This window comes from Rhodamnia argentea, chromosome 2 (genome assembly GCF_020921035.1).
Source record: "Rhodamnia argentea isolate NSW1041297 chromosome 2, ASM2092103v1, whole genome shotgun sequence".
Lineage (NCBI taxonomy): Eukaryota > Viridiplantae > Streptophyta > Magnoliopsida > Myrtales > Myrtaceae > Rhodamnia > Rhodamnia argentea.
The window spans coordinates 35,158,534-35,177,373 of record NC_063151.1 but is presented as its reverse complement, the minus strand read 5'-3'; the positions used below and the strand labels follow the sequence as shown (position 1 = coordinate 35,177,373).

Sequence of the window (18,840 nt, the reverse complement as noted above, 5' to 3'; positions counted from 1 at the left end):
AGCAAATTGCTCTTAATGTTATCTATAGTAAAAGACATAATCTTCATACGTACCCCAAGTGACATAAGCACATGGAATCTATTCCAAATCAATGTCATATCAACACTATATAGTAATTATTTGTATTGCCCCACCATATAGAGAATAACACATTAGAATAGACACCAATCATTTATAGAGAATCAAAGGTAATCCACTTCGATATCTTTCGTCTAGCGCTTAATGACACATATAAGCGGCACGTCCCAATTGTGTGCTGTTCTCGCATTTAAAAACCAAAATCACACTTTATTCAACAGCATATTCAATAAATTTTCCACGGGCGATAATGGGGAAGGCATCCTTTTCTTTTTTTGTGCGTGAGAGGGACCGTATAAAGTGCTCGGAGTCCTTATCAATCTCTTATTTTTTTGTGTATTTAAATAGAATTTCACGGCCCTTTTATTAGTAAATTCATAGAGTATCAATGGTGCTGTTAATGAAAGAATTTTGACAATAGAAAGGTTGCTGAATGAGTTTTGAATTGTTTGAAGTACTGCCTGACCTTTGTTTTCTCCACATACCATGAAAGAGTTTGAAGGTGAAAAAAGAACAAAAATAAGGAAGAAAGAGTTGGCCAGTTTCCAAAAAAAAATAAAAAATAAAAAATAAAAACCAATAAATATGGATAATTGTCAAATTTGTCATGAAGTGAAAGAGGGGCAAATGAAAAAGGAACCTCCCCGGGAGGTGCTCTATTTCGAAATAAGTAAAAGTAAAGGGACCTTTTGGCAAACAACTCTACTTTCATCTCCGAAGTTAGGGCTCGAATCGGCTCGAAGAGCTTGCCCCGACGTCGATGGCGGAATCTATTTGCAGAGCTCTCCGAGACGGCGCGTTGGAAGGTGAACACGCGCCGGCTCTCACTATAAAGGACTCGATCGACTCGCCGCTCGGTTTCGATGTCTTCGCTCACGTCCTCGCCCAACTCTCCTCCCACATTTTGGCGGGAAAGTCTCAGTCAAGGTCACTCCAGTGTCCTGCTCCGGCTTCCTTTTCTATTTTGTGGCATGATTTTGGCAAGACAATTTCCACTTTCTGAGTGATGAAGTCGCATTTGCGCGGTGATTTTTGACACTTGACGTTTTAATTGGTTCTGCCGCAGAGGGCTCGTGCTGGTGGCTTTCACCCGAAGCCCGTCGTTTTATGTGAATTTGCTGAAGGAAAGAGGTCTCGAAGTTAACTCGTCTCGGAAATGGTGATGCATCGTTTTCGAACTTCTTAAATTCTTTTTTGGTTGGTTGGATTTGATTGCCGAGATGGAATAGAAAGTAGAATTTGGAAAGCCAAAGTATCTGGGTGTATCTCGATTTCGTGGGATAATACGAACAAAACTCATTGGCAGTTCAAGTACCTCCCTTCAATAGCTCAACCCGTACTGCTTTTCCATATAAATTTGGCATAGGGCAGTGTACCGTGTAGGAAATGGTTTTGATTTTGATGAATGCGGACCCCCTGACACTTTCTTGTAGGTTTCATATATTGGATTGTTATACGGATCCCCATGGTTGGAAGGATCGCATTGTGGGACGAGGAAAAGTTAATGATGTTACTAAGGAAGCTTCCGGTGTGTCCACACTTTGCAAGGATGTGAAGGACACGGATAAGCTGTGTTCTTTAGCTATTGAGCTGGGGAAAGGTAACTTCATAGATGGCGTCTTAAGCTTACCTGCTGCTGTTTATTTGTCCCATTTTGGTGACATTGTCTCATGGATGGCCATTAATCATCGCAGGCTTCATTGGAGAAGGGAAAGGTCGTTTCTCTTTTGCACTGGACTCGGTAACGTAGTCTTTTATTTTATCATGTAACATTTATATAACTGCTCCTGCTGAGATTGTTTCAAATAAAGGCCCTCATTTGTATGAACCTGTTTTTCAAGTGTTAGGGACCTAGGACTATTTTCTGTCATGGTGGCACTTTTAAGGCGCACCATTCACTTTTAGGTAAAGGTGAATGCAAAAAATAATGAGAAATAAATGTGGTTATCTTGTTCTAAGAATATCTTTATGGAGGACTTGTATGTTGTGAGGATGATGCTTGGAAACTTCCTATGAAGTACTAAGCAAGCAGGAAGATCAGGCAACTTGCTCTATATGACGGGTCTACTAAAAGTTGTTTGTTTCGGTGCCTAGAATCTTCTGGTCAAGCAGAATTATAGGCCTTCTTATTTATATTTTTACCTTTCTGAAGCACGTATAACCATGTGCCTATTGACGGGAAGGCTGTGAAAATGGATAGCATAGTCTTGTTTCATCACCTGCATAGAGTGATTATTTATTTTCTTATATTTTTGAGTTCCTTATCATTTACCCTGTTCAAGTGAAAGCAGTTTCACTAGATTGAGCCCTTTTCAGGTAGCAGTAGTACTCTACAATATCTTTTGTCTCAAAGGACATGCATAACAATTTTTACTTTCATCCGTAGGTAAAGCGATAAACTTGTATAATTTATAAACTTCAAGTTATTGGTAGTTTCCCTAACCTTTGATGCAATTGTTAGTCATTGTTGCATGAGAGGTTTCCCATATCGTTTGTACTATAATTACAATGACTTGGGTAGTAGCAATGTTCGTGGATTAGGAGAATGTTGCAAGCTTGACTTGTGTTGTGCAAGCGATGATGAAGGTCTGCCTTGGCAAATTATAGGAGTCCTTGGACAGACCATGCTCTGGGTTGAGTGCACTGTATTTTGTTAGACCAAGTTCTATATGGGAAGCTTCCACCTTAACTGGGTATACATAATAGTTATGAGGATCTGTTTACGGTAGATATAGACTCTACCAACGCACTGGATCTTCCCACAAGCATCTAAGTCCCTGACCCATATTTGAAAGAAAGAGAGAATAGCTAACAATGGATTTGGAAGCATTGATTTCTGTAACGAGGGGAAAAAAGTGTTTGAGGAATGAGTGGAAATGAAAATGGAACTTTGATCCACAGCAGAAACATCGATGACTGTTGGAACAAGCAGACTTATGTTTCTCACCAAGCCAAAATGATTGTTAAGTTTAAATTTCAGTGGCACAAGCTGAGCAATGTACTACAAAAGGTCTTTTTTAATTATACCTGTGATGAAATGTTCTCTCTAAATTCCTAAGAAAATGTACAATAAAAAAAAAGTGGCAATAGTTATGTAAACATATAATCTGTGCACCAATATTTTGGCGATTGTTGTATAAACTTTTCTTTTGCCAAACACTGTTTTCTGCCAAGCTGGATTTGAACCAGCATAGACATATTGCCAACAAATAAATTGAAGAGTAACGGCAGCAAGTGATTAACAAAAAGTTATTTGTACAAATCGAAAGTGACATATAAGATTTTTGTCATAGGAGCTGGCCAGATCGTTATTCAACTTGGACAAATGCCCCGTTTATTGTGTATATGCCAAGCTTATTATTTCCTCTACATGCAGAACAGTTCAAATTAAACCTGCAAAATATGTCAGTTTAGATTAATTTTTGAAGGTGAGAAGTTCAACTATCTTACCTTCATGGCAAATTTTACTTGCATTGAAATGAAATTATGGTCAGCTATATATGTCTTTTCTTGCTGAAAATGTTTTGCCGTGGGGAGATAATTGTTTGGCCAGGATCAGTCAGTAATGATGAGTATTTGCCGTTCTAGCCACAAAAAAAGAACTTGCATGCCAGTATTGTCATTTTTCCAGCTATGTCTATGCGGTGGAACTTCTTTTTTCCTCTTGTAATGGTCCATTTGCTTATCTCGTCAGGTGAATGAGATGTTAAGGTATGCATCTGTACGCTCAGTTGCACGTGTTCTCAGCGACCTTCGGAGCCATGGTATGTTCAATCTCTGCACTGGCATATACAGGAACATGCTATTTTTTATTTTTTCCGTTGAAGTTTCTACTTTTTAAGTCTAGTGATCGTAATATGAACATGGAAACAAGCTCATTATGTAAAGTTTTGTTCCTGATCCATGTCTTTGTCAGCAGAGTCGCCCAAGAGATTTTTTTTGACTTCGTGAAATTTCGGTTCTTTAAAGACATCAAATAATGTATTTATTTGTCTTGGGGTGTTAACAAAACAAACAATCTGATATCAACTCATGCTGTCCTTGGTTGTTCCTTATTGGATGCTTTGTTTTAAAATACCTTTTATGGCCGCAGATCTGGCTTCCTGTGTCTTCTGGTTGTTGCACTCAGACCTTCTTGAAGACAAGGTTGCTGCTGTTTTTGAATACATGTCCTCTATGGTGGCCAGCTTAGAATCTGCAGTTCCATCTCCCAATGGACTCAGGATCTCCTTGGCAAATTTATCCCTGACAGAACAGAATTTTAGAAGGGCAAGGTTTTCTGTCCGATTTAAGCGCCGGAATGGTCGTGTGCGGTTGATGGTACCTCTCTCTCTCTCTCTCTCTCTCTCTCTCTCTCTATATATATATATATATATATATATATATATATCATCCTTTGATGTGCTGTGATTGGCGCTGATAATACTATTCGGATTACATGAATATGCGATCTAGACTGAAGAAATTAGTATTGAAAGGTCTGGCATCACTTTTTCATCTGTTTCAACTGATGGTGGAACAATGGGTGGAAGCATTTTGCCCAAGGTAGGTTCGTTTGCTTTAATACGAGAGAAGTGACTGCTTGGTTCTTGTTGATGGTCCATTAATGAAATGCTTGTTTTGGCAGGTGCAATTTAATCTGCAACTGTCAGAGAAGGAGCTGATGGATAGAGCAAAGGTCGTACTTCCATTCGAACACCAAGGTCTGAATACAGTGATAGGGTTGAATCTATGTACGATGAAGACTGATAGTCTGTATTGGGTGTCATCTCATAACTCAGCTACATTTTTTCTGAAAATTGAAGTACTTACCGAAAACCTCTGCTTTTTCGTTTTAGGAGATGGGAAACCAATTGAGATATATGATGGCCGGAGATCTCCTGCGGACAAAAATAATGAGGCGGCTGCAACAATGCAAATGACAGATTCTAGCAAGGGTGAAATAATTTATCTTCGGGATTCAGATGATGAGAGGCCAGATTCCGATGAGGACCCTGATGATGACTTAGACATATGATTATTTCACGTGCAATAGCACTATTGATACTTTAGGAGCGACAACCTGGTAAGCTTTCTTTCTACGATTCTACTCGACTTCCTACGTGTTAGAGTAGGGCAATTCCTGTGCGGTTTTATGAACTTGGGGTTGACTGAATAGAGATCTCTTAGCTTCCAGAAAAGCAAAAAAGAAAACATCTCACTTTTTCAGAAAAGCTACACATTTTGCCCTTCATGATGATGTAGCTAACCATTCTGTTTTGAGTTTTCTGCAGTTCTTTGCAGTCTAGATATTGATAGAACGTGTGGTGAAGCTTTTGATTGGCTTACTGAATTAGATCTGCATACCCAAAATGGCTGTGATAAGTGATGAGCACTTTGTATGAGGACAAGTGGGTTCTCCAAATAAAGGGCTGTTTGCATTTGGTGACGACGTGCCCTGGGGGAATTATATTTGCCCATCGAGGATCCCACTCTAGCCTTGATATCTTCCAAACCTCCCGTTCCCATCTTTCCAAGCCTTATAGATCCTTGTTGGTCTTTTTACATTCAACCCCTTGGTGATTTTTTCAGTATGGAGTTGTGACAGGATTACCGTTAATTGTTGTCTCCAATGCTCTTGCTGCTATGATATGACCGATGTGGCCAGCAATTACATCTGGGAAATCACTTGGTGATTTTTGACTTCTCTGGATATGACGTTCTTTTGGCGGTATGGGTTTTCACTGGCTCCAGAATACATCTGGGAAATCACTTGAAGTGGTAATTGAGTGTGAGTTCTTGAGAGGATGTCGCCAGAGCTTGTGTTTGTATAGGGAATGTTGGGGCTTGGACTTCATTAGATGACCATCAAAGGTCCTGATTCAGGGACTATAGGGTGTCGGCTATTAAATTCTTGGATCTGTACAGCTTTACTAGCCAGCAGATGGGCTTGTATTGACAAGAATATTTAGCAAACTTGTTTTTTATTGCCATTATCTAGAAATTACTCTCTGCCTCTTACTCATTATGTTAGAAGCTCTGCTCGATACATGATCCAGCTATTTACTTGCAATCAAATCAGAATTACTCGCTTGTTTGGGAAAAGTTTGGTACCTGCGGATGTGTTCCATGTTTATGTTGGTCGACTTGTTTTATGTTTTACGTGGATAAAATGGTGCGCAGCAGCTCTCGTGGTGTTAGGAGTCGGAATGTAGGATTTTGTTTATATAAGTCAGCTTGCAATGCACCACTTTTGTCTTTTTATGTTGGTCGATTTGGATGAGATTGATCATTCTCTTCGCACTTCCGGAATGGAAAGATATAGCAAAAACGAATAGCCCTGGTGTGGTGTAATTCATGAGAAACACACTCCGTTTGCTGCCAATACCGAAGTGTTTGGCCGCATGACACTTATTTTAGGAGTCAAGATGTACCTAACCTGTATGAAGTGGAGTTTGGCAAGACAAGGCACCTTGCTTAGGCTCAATTGAATCAGAGAGTTAGGCTTAGGGCAGTCGGAGGGCTGAAATCAAAATAGTAAGTCCATACTGATTTCCTGTCCAGTTTAGGTTGACATGGTTTGCACTATGTGCTTTTTTTTTTTGGTCGACTGCACAATGTGCTTGATTACTTCCTTTTCTTCATGGTTGAGCGTGGGAGGTGGTGGTGATGGGATCTATTCATTCTCCCAAAAGGTTTCTAGACAAGTGATCTGTATCCTATCACACATCTCCTCGTCTCTTCTGATCAATGAAAATACCGATACCACCGCTTGACCTCTCTGACTGTGCCTGAGGAAACGAAATAATGGCTCTTGAATCGCAACAAGCATTGCTCTAACTGTGTGGAACCTCAACGTGTATGTTTCGAGAGAGAGTATCGAGTTCCTGTATCCATACCGAATGCCTGTTTTGGCATTTGAGCAAATAGCCAAGTGTGCAACCTTATCCATATATGGATTGAACCCCTTTATTCCTCATGAAACATGAGAGATAAGAATTTTTGCAAAAGGCTATTATCATGCTATGGATTCCCACGGGCTAGTGAATGGAAACATTTGTAGGAGGTGGGTGGACTTCTGTTGAGATTAATATTATAGTACTCATGAAAAGGTGGAATCACATCAAGAAATTTGCTTGGCCTTTGCAGATGGAGAATCAGTCCATCCAAGATTTGCCCGTCTTTATCCTCAAGAGAATGTCAAGCTCATAAGTCAAGCACATGTTGTCGCTGCCAGCGGAGTCGCGCACTTTGCTCATATTAAAACTAAATCATTCGATAAATGTTGAACTTATCTGGACAGGAAAATATGCGAAACACTGACTAAAACCGAGAATTAGAATAAAACTGATATGGCGATCCCGGACTTGAGATTCGATCTGATTTTGCTGTCAGCCAAAGGGGAGATCTCTATATATAGACATCGATTTCTAGGACTTTAGAGCTGTGAAGTGAACTGGCGAAGTCTTCAATGTCCCTCAAAGGCTTCCGATATCCCTACAGATAGTTTGGAAGACGTCGGAACCTTTGTAGGGACCTTGAATGCTTACACCATGTTTCTGAAGAAGAATGGAACCCTCGAGTAGATTGGCGAAGTCCTCGGTATCCCTCAGAGGCTTCCAATATTGCATCCAACCTATTGCAATATTGGTTGCCTCTCTGGGATATTGAAGGCTTACTCCATGTGTTTAGGGATCGGATTCCATTGAGTTTGGTCGATCATGTTGATGAAAGAACACAGAACAGCTGAACCCTAAAGTCTCTGCTCTCTGGAGCTGATGAGTAGGTATGCTAGGCATCAATTCTACTGGCATTTCTGCATGTGCATTCTCCTTTTTAATAACTCCACAGAGAATTTTTCTGTCGAGGATTCGGGCAAGAGCTAATTGTTGAAGGATCAGCAGGTATAACTTGTTGTCTCTTTCGCTTCCTCTATTTCCATGTCATTTTACTCGCATTAGTTCTTGGACATTTTCATTATGTTAACATAGTGCATCCCCTAACTTCTAACTCTAAAAGGTCTGCTTACACTTGTCTATTCCAATAGATCATATTGGTGTCACTAAAAGTCTTTGTTATCATCTGAGGGATATCAGGTGATTCGTAAATCAAGAGCACCGGCTGTTGTCTAAATGCCAATTTTATTGTTTCTGGGGTCATCAAATGAAAAAAATTAGGTGAGGCCGAATTGGCACTCCTGTTCTCCTTCTTCATAATATCTTAGATCATATCGAAAGCATCGACTCTACTCAGCTTGCTGTCGGTCAGCACTTAATATGTTCATTCTTCATGCACGTGTTTCTCCTATCAGTTCATGCATTACATGATAAACAATGACGCCTCAGAACAATTATAAAGAACTGACCCAGAAGTCCTTTCGGGAAAAACTCTTCCTTCATCGTATTGCTAACCAATTTGAGTCCCATGATATGCAGTCCAGACAAGTGCGTGCTCGCGTGCTGAGTTTCAGCCCTAATGAAGCTACAAGCGAGAACCTTAAAGATTTATTGCTGTTTTGTACGCAATACCCTTTCAATAAAACCAACAGACGTAGATTAGCAAGGTCAAAGAGGTTCAGAAATGAGAAATCAGATTAAAAGGCTAGACCAGATAAAGAGAGTTCTGCAACTTTTGGGAATCATACCGAGAAAAATACGTTATGCTTACCGAATGAAATGCACAGGAAGCTGAGGTTTCTTAAAAAAGGATGTCAATCTCCTTGATCCTGCAGGACCTGCATAAACAGTTGATACTTTCCTCTCCACCCAGGCTGATTATCTGTTGTTTATCGTACTCGCGCATCCCGGGACAACCTCTGAGAATTGCTATTCTTGTCATTTTCACCCATCGACGGTGCATCATCGATGGTCCTTCCAAAGCAAAGGGCTGATCAGATGTCCCTTCATGTTGTTATTGGGCCAAATAACGTCTGATGCAAGTCGTGCTATATTTATCTGCTTTCCCCACCATTGTAAATCAATGCTGATTACAATAGTGACAAACATACCTTCAACCATGATGAGTCCTGCACTTGTAAGATCTGTCGATTTCCCGATCAGATAGATGTTTTTTGCATTCCAAAAGAGTTAGCCAATAAAAATTCCTCCAACGGTAGCATAAATTATGTGATTTCTAGCAATCTCGATGAACGAATTCATGTACTCCGGAACAAAAACCAATCTTGCAGTGACATGCAACTCCTATCCTTGCCTACGATAATGTACAATCATCATCTAACTTACAAGATTACCTTCTTGAAGAGTAGTGGTCCTGACCCATTCAATATCTCAAAAGATTTTATATTGTCGGCTCACTTCTTTCATTTTTAAGTAATTTTTACAGCATTTCACTTGAGTTCTCCAACTCATCAGTTGAAAATGGCATACCAGGGTTGCTGTTAAATGACAACCGTACTCCATGTCTAGTATGTACCCAATGAACAAAAGGAAATATGTAACCGAAAACCTTTAAGAATAAAACTACGTGCGCGGCAATGTAAATTTTCGCCGTGTTCCCAGACAGTCCAACGAGGACAATTCAAGAGCAGTATGCATAATTGAGTACGGATGTGCTTATCCAAAACAAGCATGACTAACACCAGTTTCACAAGCCATCCTTAAGCGAAATTCTAGGGTTTACACGTATTGATTTGATTAGCACGCAAATGACTAATGATCAAATAGCTTTCATGTCGTGCGAACATTGCGTATCTCGCTAAATCATATTGTACACTAGTAAGGAAGCAAACACAACAGATTTATGGAACAAAAGTGTACCTCGAGTTGGGTTAATTAAGTTTTCGACCAACGTAAACTACGTACTAGTACTAGTATTAGCAGATACAAGTACCTTTGGACCAATATCTATAATACTGTTTAACTTTGAATGCAAATGAGAAATGCAAACTATATGCAAAAACATGGTAGGTGGAGAGATTCAGGTCACGGCCACCCAGAAGATTTGCAAATGTTTTCAATTTCATGGCTGTGAAATAAAAAAACTCGAACAAATCCTTCCCTCAGCCATCACCGGTGGAGCCGCTTCACGTTGGAGGTTGACGTAGGAGGCGACGGTGGGTGGCGATTGTACGGGCATGGCCAAGCGCAGTCCTAGTAAGAAAGGAGAGGAGGAAACTTGTTTTGATGGCAAGAAGTGTTTTTACCTATCGAATTTGATTGTCACTGATTTTTTGTCGCCAATTGTTCATTTTCTTGTAGTGTAGTCCAGATGGCGTTTCGGATTTTCACTAGGCGGTTTAGAAATCGATTAATTGGTAAAGATACGTGTACTTAGATGCCTCTCCCAAGAAAGAGACCCAAGCCCTAGTGGCCCTGCCTAGGATAAGAAATAAACGAACCACAGGAAAATCCTGGGGACTCTTTCTGTGGGTGGTGTCGCTATCTAGATCAATGCAGTCAATTATAACTCCTAGAAATTGGTTAGCAACCTCTCACTTAAAAGAAAAAGAGAGTTCCTCGGACTCTAACAAACAAAGTAAATAGCACTTCGAACATACTACAAATAGCACTTGGAACATACTATAGCTCCAGGTAGGGAAGAGTCGAGGATGAGTTTTTAGAGTTAACTCACCCTTGTTGAATCACGATACTTACGAGTTTATTGGCTTCTCAAATTCCATTGAATACAACATGAATAATTGAGCGATATCTGAGGTCTTAGACATTTGGTGCATGCGGGCATCTCAAGAGGCAGTTGCCTGGACAGCAAGTAGCCCACTACTTAGGGCAGCAACGAGTTGATATGGATTATTCACCATCACACAGAGCTTAATTAGCAATAATCTGCTGCAATCCAATACCTCAACTACGATTTCCTAGCTTAATGGTCGAAGATACATCACTAGGATGTTCGATGAATCTACTACATACACCCCAGAAATAAAGGGTCCAAAGAATCGACGAATACATTCTCCACACGAAATAAAATCATGTTTCAGATGAAACACAAAGAATTGATCTTCCAGTTCTCCCCCGTATCAACAAGAACCGAATGCAACTCGACAAAGCTGAAGAGAAGCAGATGACAATGATCAATATACGTCAAACATGATCAGTCGTATAGCTCAAAATGCTACCAGCATTTGGTGATTCAATGGCATATGATATTTTTGCATCCTCTATCTTAGCCATGACACTCAAGGAATCTGATAGAGAAACATCTTTATGCCTGTGAAGAAGCCATCAGCTGCTATGTTGGGTCGTTTGAGGCGATACCTTAAGATAAGACGACAAGTCCAAGATACACAGATCCACAAAGAAAGATGAATGAGATCATTCCCCTGCACGACAAGGATAATGATAAGGCACGCAAAAAGCGGCATAATCTTTCGAAATTTATTGTGTCAATGAACGTATGTTGACGTAGAGCTGAGAAGTTGTGCTCACCATATGAAGCCCCATGCAACGCCATTACAAGGGCATGGGCAAACTTCTGCAAACTTCTCTGCATCGCTTGAGTTGATTCTTCGAGATATCAGATCATCATAAATATCTGAATCATCAAAAAGTTTTGGATGCGAGACTATCATGACATCAGTGTAAGTTATCTACTAGACAAGAAAGGAGGAACGAGCTATACCATAAACAGAAAACAAGCTGTTCATCACACCTGCAGTCCATCAAATTGGAAAAAGAACCCATTATGCTTCTCAATCGGTGACAAAAACAGTATTTGAGAAGAACTCATGGTGCAGTATTCAATTTACCAATAAACAGAATGACATATCGAAGACCATGGACTTTTGTCGTTTCTTGCAGAAGCCAAATTATACCCAGAAAAATGATAAATCCTGCGAGGCTCAGACAATAAGTTCTCACAATACGAGCAAGAAGGCTCTAGATACTAAAGTCTCTGGGAGTTCATGAGTGCTCACCGATACAAAGTCCCCGAAGAGTCCACTGCCAGATAATAGAAAGCAAGAAGGAGAGCATAAATGCTGGTTAGACACTTTGAAATTTAATAAACCAAAACTCTTAACATCTGCATTTGTACAGCAAATGTCAGTAAGACTATTTTTGAGTATGTGATCGCCTTACATTCTTGGCAACAAAAAGCACAACAAATAGAGCTAGAGCAAAACAACCAGCAGCGATTCTTGCAGTGACAAGATTTGTTGAAGCAACTATTAAAGCCATTCCCCAGAATGAGGAACCCAGATCTGGAGAAACAAAAGTTGTACATCCCACTCAGCAAACAAATAGTATAAGAATTAATCAGATACTTTTTTTGATCCAAAAAGATAATACAAAAGTAAAGAAGTGAATGGATAGCCAGGACTTGCAACAGAACAAGTGAAGAAATAGTAACAGTGACAAGCTACAAGTTGGAAACTATCGCTTTCAAAATATATTACATTACAACTAAAAGCCAAATGGTCTGAGACATTATAAAATATAAGCGTGAACTGCCCACTCTTATGTCTCACAGACTTAGCTATGTCATTCACATGCTTTGTGGATATATTTTGAAAAGAAAGGAAAAGCTTTCGGCAAGAATAGTGCATTACATCCTGCGGGTAAGATTATCCCGTATATGCCACCACGTGTTTGTGTTACCCCTCCCTCATTTGCATGAACCTGCATTCCTACCACCTGTATCAAACAGAATCAACATATGATTACAATTTAGTTAAATGGAATGAGCATGGACTAAGGTAATCCGGATAATTACAATTTTCTTTTCCCTATCCTCATAATTCTAAGCATGATTCCAACCAAATGGAAAGAAAAGAAAGGAAAAACCTCTAGCATGGAAACACTAAGTACTAATTGCTCAAAACCAAGAACGGACTGAACAGACCAAATCCAAAGCCAGTTTTCTTAGTAAGATCTTTTACTTAGGGGCTATCGGATAAATAGCCAAATAGTTTTAGTTTCCTTTTCTATGGCTATCCAATTCAGGATTGCAATAAACAAAATGTGGCATGACGAATGGAATCTTCTTTATCCAGCACCGCGTCGTCAACGATAAGCTACTGCAATATGCAATATTATACATAAAGAAAAATTCTACATCAATGGCATCCATTAGAAAAGCAGATTTTATTTGGGTTCTAATTTTTCATAACGATACAAGTCTTCTGTGTCATGACCTTTGGAGAATTAAAGGAGGTGAGCGAGTCATTAGAGATGCTGCAGATTAATAGGAAAACAATTCTTTTATGCTGCAGCAAGGGCCAGAACAAGTGCAGTCTTCTTACATGTGGCTTGCAAAATGAACTTCTACTGAGTCAACTTCTAAGCTGGTCATTGATTTGCCAAATCTAGAAGACCAAATCCATTCAAAATAACAAGACTTTTAGGAATAACAAGCATCATTCAAGCGACTACATCTCTAATGCTTCTACCTAGTATCAAATGTTCAAAATCATGAAATAGCTAGTTATGTTGTTTAGCTAAGAGCACTATTTCTGAGAAGACCACATCAGACCTCAAGTTGGAAGGTATTACAATCATACTGTACATGAGCCAAATCTAATCCGACACAACACATTATCTTCATAATGGTTAGACATTAAGACAATTCTGGGTTGTCCATTCACTTATAGTCCACAGACATATCGAGGCAACCTATTATGAAGAAAATTAACTACGGGAGAGGATTCTTACATGACCACATGTGAGTTTACAAGCAATTGCATGACTTGCTTCATGGAGAAACACCGTGATGAGCTTAAAAGGTGTCAACAGGAACGTTCGCCACAGCTGTCTCCATTAAAATCAAGGTCATAAAGTGAGAGTAAAGTAATTAATGGAAAGACCCGGACAATCGTATCATTATGTCTCAAACAAACGGCCAATTACTGGCAAAACATGATGTGGATTAATCAACCAGATACCAAGACTAGCTTTGCATGTAAAATGGATCGATTGCCAAATCTTAGTTATCCTTTAACAGGAAAGAAACAGAGCTTAACACTTTTTCTCGGAAAGTAACGGTACATGTGTGCACATTCACATAATTTGAGGAAGTTAGTTGAAATATAAATATCACTTAAACACCGTTGCAGTATACCCGATCAATTTTACGGGAAATTGTACTTCATCCAGGATGATCATCCCCTGTCTCACATCTACTCCTTGTGAATAGTGATCTTTTCCCTGCTGGATTTGAGTGATCCCCAAAGAATATGTTCATCATTGTTGCAAAAGTTGTTTAACACTAACTTCTCCTGAGAGATCCACTTCTTTTTGTGATCAAGCAGTAACGCTAGACAATCTCTTTAGACAATTCGTTCAATCCATGCTCAATGTGCTTCAGACATGACTCATTTCGGGCCAGGTCAACTGATAGACGTTGTGAAAGGGTACCGAGATAGAGTCAGACCAAATGAACAAGGCATGTTTTACTGTAGAATTATACTCCAAAAATGTTAAAGGACAGAAACAGATAACCCAAAAATCTTCCAACCCAACATTATCATCTAGTCAACTCAGAGTTCCACTTTCTCAGCACTCACAACGAGTCCCCAGCAACAAAGCCAGTCTATCCTTTTGTTTTCCCTCTGTTTCTCGATTACTCGTTCAAGAACCAAACCCGGGTAGACAACCAACACATGAAAGAGAAAAGAAAGCTGGGCGTACCAACAGGATGACGACGGTGTAGACTCCCACGCAGACCAGAAACACGACCTGGTCATGCTGGCAACAATTCTTGAGCTCCCAATTGGGCATTGTTCTCCGCCGCTAATGCCTTCAAACAGGAGCTCGAGCTTACTTGTCTTTCCTCGGCTTTTGCGGGTTCAATTGAATCTGCTGGTAAAGAAACCAACTGTAGGAAGGGGAAGTTGGCGACGGCGTGGAGTTGGCGTTGGGGTCTTCCTGAACACCGTTGAAAAGTCAACCGACCAATTGCGTGTACGTGTAAAGGTGTAATTTTTTCCCAGTGGGAAAGGAAAAGAAGCCGTCGTCGAGCCTGATTGGCCCGATTTGACCGGGGAAGGACCTTCGTCTGTCCAATGCTCTTCCCTTCTCGTGGCACTTTTCGGTTCCAAGGTTGCCTTTGTGATCTGGATTTTAGTCAAGTATGACTAAATATGATACGATATGAAATCCGAAAATCTTATTATATTCTATCGACTATTTAGTGAATAAAGTTGAATATTTACATATCATATCCCGTCCACTATTTGGTATGAACGACATATTAATGAAATGAATTAGAAAATGCACAAACGAAGATGGTAAGAATCTCTCATGTCACTGCTAAAGAAATCACAAATGCATAAACGGAGATGACCTTCATAATTCAATCCATCTAAGACAACAAATGAGCTCATTGCGTCATTCCGGAGCAATAGGTTTGACTATGAAAAGAAACGTTAATGGATTACAGCAACAATGACAAGGTGAATTAGCCAACGAATGTCAAACGTAACAAAAGAGAAAACATGATCATTCACCTTCGCAATTCCTAAAACTATAGTGTTCCGAAAACTATAGTATTTTAACTCTCTCGTCACTTTCATGAAGCTTCAAAGTCAATGTAGAGCTACAAGAAAAATGAGTTTCGATTCTCTCACCATTTTTGTGCAACTTTGTTGTAACCAAAAAATTGCGAAAAAATTGTGAAGCTTCAATATGAACTAGAGATATGACAACCCTAATGCCTGCTCCCGAGTTTTGGGTGACTAAGCCAGAGTTTAGAGGTTGGGGTTAGGTCCACCAGGGCCGGACTCGAGACCCCGGTGCCTGTACTTGGATCCACATATGCTTCGCCCCGGGTCCACAAAAGCCAAGCCAAGGACCCCGATGCCTAGGTCTATAGAGGTCGAGCCTAGGATGCTGGTGCTCGTGCTCGAGTCCCCAACACCAAGTCTAGGTTCTACAAAGGTCGGGGTTGGGATCCACAATGGCTGGGCTTAGTACCCTAGTATCCATGCCTAATTTCTCGGCGCTTGAACTTGGGCTCGCAAAGGCTAGGCTTGAGACCCTAGTACTCATGCCCAACTCCTTGCTGCCCATGCCCATGTCTGCAGAGGCTAAACTCGAGACACCGATGCTTGTGCCCGGCTCCACGGTGTCCAGACCCCGGTCCATCGAGGCAACACTTGCATCCATAGAGGTCGGGCCCAAGAACCCAGCCGCCGTGCCTAGATCCATGACGCTCGTATTTGTAATCACCTAGTGCTAGTGTCGAGTCCATCAAGGTAGGCTCGGTGCCCCGGTGCTCGTGCTAAGAAATTGGGGCATTGGCACAAACTCGTGCCCGTCATCAATGGACTTGAGTATGGGCGCCCGGGAATCGGGCACGAGCATCGAGGTCTCGAGCTCGGCCTCGTTGGACCTAGGCCCGAGTATTGGGGAGTTGGGCATGGACACGTGGGTCCCGAGCCTAGCCTCTGTGAACCCGAACTCAGCCTCCATGGACCTAGCGTGGACTCGATGTTGACGTGAGCCCTTCTTCTATGGACCTAGGACGAGTGCTCGTGCTTGTGCCCGAGATTGGGTCCCCAGTGCTTGGGTCAAGGTCCATCGAGGCTAGGCTCGATTCTTTGTTTGCCCGTGCCCAAGTTACTAATGTCCCAATAATGCATGTCTCCTTGGGAAAAAATAAAAACAAAAATTTCCTTGTCAAGCAAGGGAAAATAATTTCTTATTCTTTTTCAGAATTGTAATAATTATTTTGAAAATTAACTTATATTTTTCAGAAATATTAATTCCTCACAAAACGAACATAGCCTAGGAAAGTTACTTGGAGTCGTCGCCCTGACTTGGTTACTTGCTTATTGAAAGGTTAGTTTCAAGATGGGAACATAAACAAGTTGTGCAGTTGGGATGGATCAACTGCAGTGCGTAAATTGATGATTTGACTTTGGTTTGACAGGGCAGTGGTTCAGTTCCATGTCCTGAATCTCAATCTTTTAATGGACAATAATGCCCTTTTGCGAATATCCAGCAATGCCCGACTTGCTCCTTCCTTAAACTACCCCACCATTTCCAGCTCTGCAATGCCCGCTTTTGCATGCTCAAATCTCTCCACACGTCTCTCTCTCTCTCTCTCTCTCTCTCTCCCCACTTTGCTCAATCCCCCTCCATTGAAGAGAAGACTTCTCTCTTTCTTCATTTCTTTGAGCTACGAACAAGCTCAAGGTAAAGCGCTCTCTCTCTCTCTCTGGGTCAAATCACTTTCCCAGAACCCTACATTCCCTTCTCTCCGTCGCTGTCTCATCTCACTCTGCTCATTCTCTTCCCATTTCGTCTCGTTCGTGTCTCGGTCCGACGTGAGTTTCTTGAAGTTTCCCACCAGCAAGAAAACTATGTCGATGGAGCTCTTGTCCGAGAACCCAAGCGCCAGCCCCAGAATCTCCTTCTCCCACGACCTACGCCTCTCCGAAGCCGTCGTCCCTCTAGACCAGCAACGCCATCATTTCCGCTCGGACTCAGCCGGAGGCCCCACCCATCTGAGCAGCCCCAGCTTCGACTTCAACTTCTCCAACAACCTCGACGTCTTCGGCTGCCACGAGCCTTCCTCCGCTGACGAGCTCTTCTCCGATGGCAAGATCGTCCCCACCACCCAAATCAAGAAACATGCTTCCCGGAACCAGCCTCTGAAACGAGAGGGTCATTCCGAGGACTCCGAGAAGCAGAGCTTGAAGAGCGAGGAGAAGCAACAGAGCGGCAACAATTCCAAGTCGTTTTGGAAGTTCAAGCGGAGCAGGAGCTTGAACTTGAGTTCTTGCGGAAGCGGGTATGGAAGGAGTTTGTGTCCTTTGCCACTCTTGTCGCGGAGCAACTCGACCGGGTCGCCATTGAACGGCAACAACAGCAAGGAGAGCCACCACCAGCATCTTCATTACCAGAAGCAAACTTGTTCTCCTATCAAGCAAGGCTTTCCAATCAAGCCATTTCAAGCTTCTTCGCCGTCTCCATCGTCATCGAGTTATCAGAAACCTCCGCTGAGGAAGAGCAGTAATGGCTTTCATGGGAACATCAACAACAACAACAACAACAACGGCGGTTTCCGGGTCAATCCGGTTTTGCATGTGCCTTCAGGGAATCTGTTCGGTTTGAGCTCCATGTTCCTCGGTGGGAAGGATAAGAGCAAGTTCAGGAAGTGATTAGGTTTAGCGGTACGGTATTCTTTTACATCATTCGTAGAACGAGTGGGTCTAATATATTTTGAAGTTGCAAATTTTTTTTTTCAAGTCTTTTGGTAGTTTCAGCCAATATATGTTTGCGCTGTGTGCTGCATTGGATGGACTAGGAGCTTGGTCATCATTTGTTGTATTCTGGACTTCTGACTGTGTCCCTTTTTCCCCTGCTTCGTATTCGCTTTTCCTGGACGAGCTGTTTGTAACTTGTAATGTGTGCTCAAATTATTGAGGAATGGACGGGTTCAATCTTCATGGACAGTTCTTGCTGTTTTTCTTTGGTTCATTGTGAAATTTGTGCCATCTGTTCTATGTATGAGCATGCAATATAAGATTGTTTAGCTAGGGTACCTAAATAACCTAAAATGATAGAAAACCCGACTCGGCCCGCCCCGAACAATATTGAAAAAGTCATTTAACTATGGCGACTTTGGATTTAAGCCTGTAATCAGGATGACCAGGATCACAAATTGTCTTTCCCTAACATGGATTGTTTAAATCTTTGGTTTGATCAGTCCCCACGATACATGTGAACCGCCCCATTTATACGCAATAAATAAGACTCGACCGGAGAGGATGATGAACTTGGCTCTCAAATTTACTTTGACTGAAGATTACTACTTAGCATTACACATCTAAAATTGATGGGGAAACTCGGGTTGGGGTAAATT

At 41.3% G+C, this 18,840-nt stretch overlaps 3 protein-coding genes across 8 annotated transcripts; 2 read left to right on the top strand and 1 right to left on the bottom strand.

The window, feature by feature from the left end:
- The first annotated feature begins 784 nt into the window (after window positions 1-784).
- On the top strand, window positions 785-6,003 carry LOC115729520 (elongator complex protein 5). Of its 5 annotated transcripts, none has more exons than XM_048274821.1 (10): window positions 785-1,005; window positions 1,145-1,237; window positions 1,512-1,678; window positions 1,773-1,819; window positions 3,773-3,842; window positions 4,172-4,398; window positions 4,534-4,623; window positions 4,706-4,781; window positions 4,917-5,143; window positions 5,683-6,003. In XM_048274821.1, the coding sequence occupies exons 1-9, from the start codon at window positions 839-841 to the stop codon at window positions 5,093-5,095; spliced, it is 1,116 nt and encodes a 371-aa protein (XP_048130778.1). In that variant the 5' UTR covers window positions 785-838; the 3' UTR covers window positions 5,096-5,143; window positions 5,683-6,003. The 5 variants fall into 5 exon arrangements, with proteins under 5 accessions (XP_048130778.1, XP_030515974.1, XP_030515975.1 ...); XM_030660114.2 differs by having other exon boundaries at window positions 5,680-6,003; XM_030660115.2 differs by having other exon boundaries at window positions 5,666-6,003.
- A 4,774-nt stretch (window positions 6,004-10,777) lies between these two features.
- LOC115729521 lies at window positions 10,778-14,876 on the bottom strand. Its single transcript, XM_030660118.2, has 10 exons — window positions 14,661-14,876; window positions 13,686-13,781; window positions 12,584-12,668; window positions 12,114-12,235; window positions 11,951-11,975; window positions 11,783-11,866; window positions 11,656-11,685; window positions 11,463-11,568; window positions 11,292-11,356; window positions 10,778-11,083 (listed from the first exon to the last, which is right to left on the bottom strand). Exons 1-9 carry the CDS (start codon window positions 14,748-14,750, stop codon window positions 11,293-11,295), a joined length of 702 nt encoding a protein of 233 aa, XP_030515978.1. The 5' UTR covers window positions 14,751-14,876; the 3' UTR covers window positions 10,778-11,083; window position 11,292.
- A 2,222-nt stretch (window positions 14,877-17,098) lies between these two features.
- On the top strand, window positions 17,099-18,430 carry LOC115729522 (probable serine/threonine-protein kinase irlA). 2 transcript variants are annotated; one of them, XM_030660121.2, is made up of 2 exons: window positions 17,099-18,140; window positions 18,225-18,430. In XM_030660121.2, the coding sequence occupies exon 1, from the start codon at window positions 17,336-17,338 to the stop codon at window positions 18,134-18,136; it is 801 nt and encodes a 266-aa protein (XP_030515981.1). In that variant the 5' UTR covers window positions 17,099-17,335; the 3' UTR covers window positions 18,137-18,140; window positions 18,225-18,430. The 2 variants fall into 2 exon arrangements, with proteins under 2 accessions (XP_030515981.1, XP_048130935.1); XM_048274978.1 differs by having other exon boundaries at window positions 17,099-18,153; window positions 18,265-18,430.
- The last annotated feature ends 410 nt before the right edge of the window (window positions 18,431-18,840 follow it).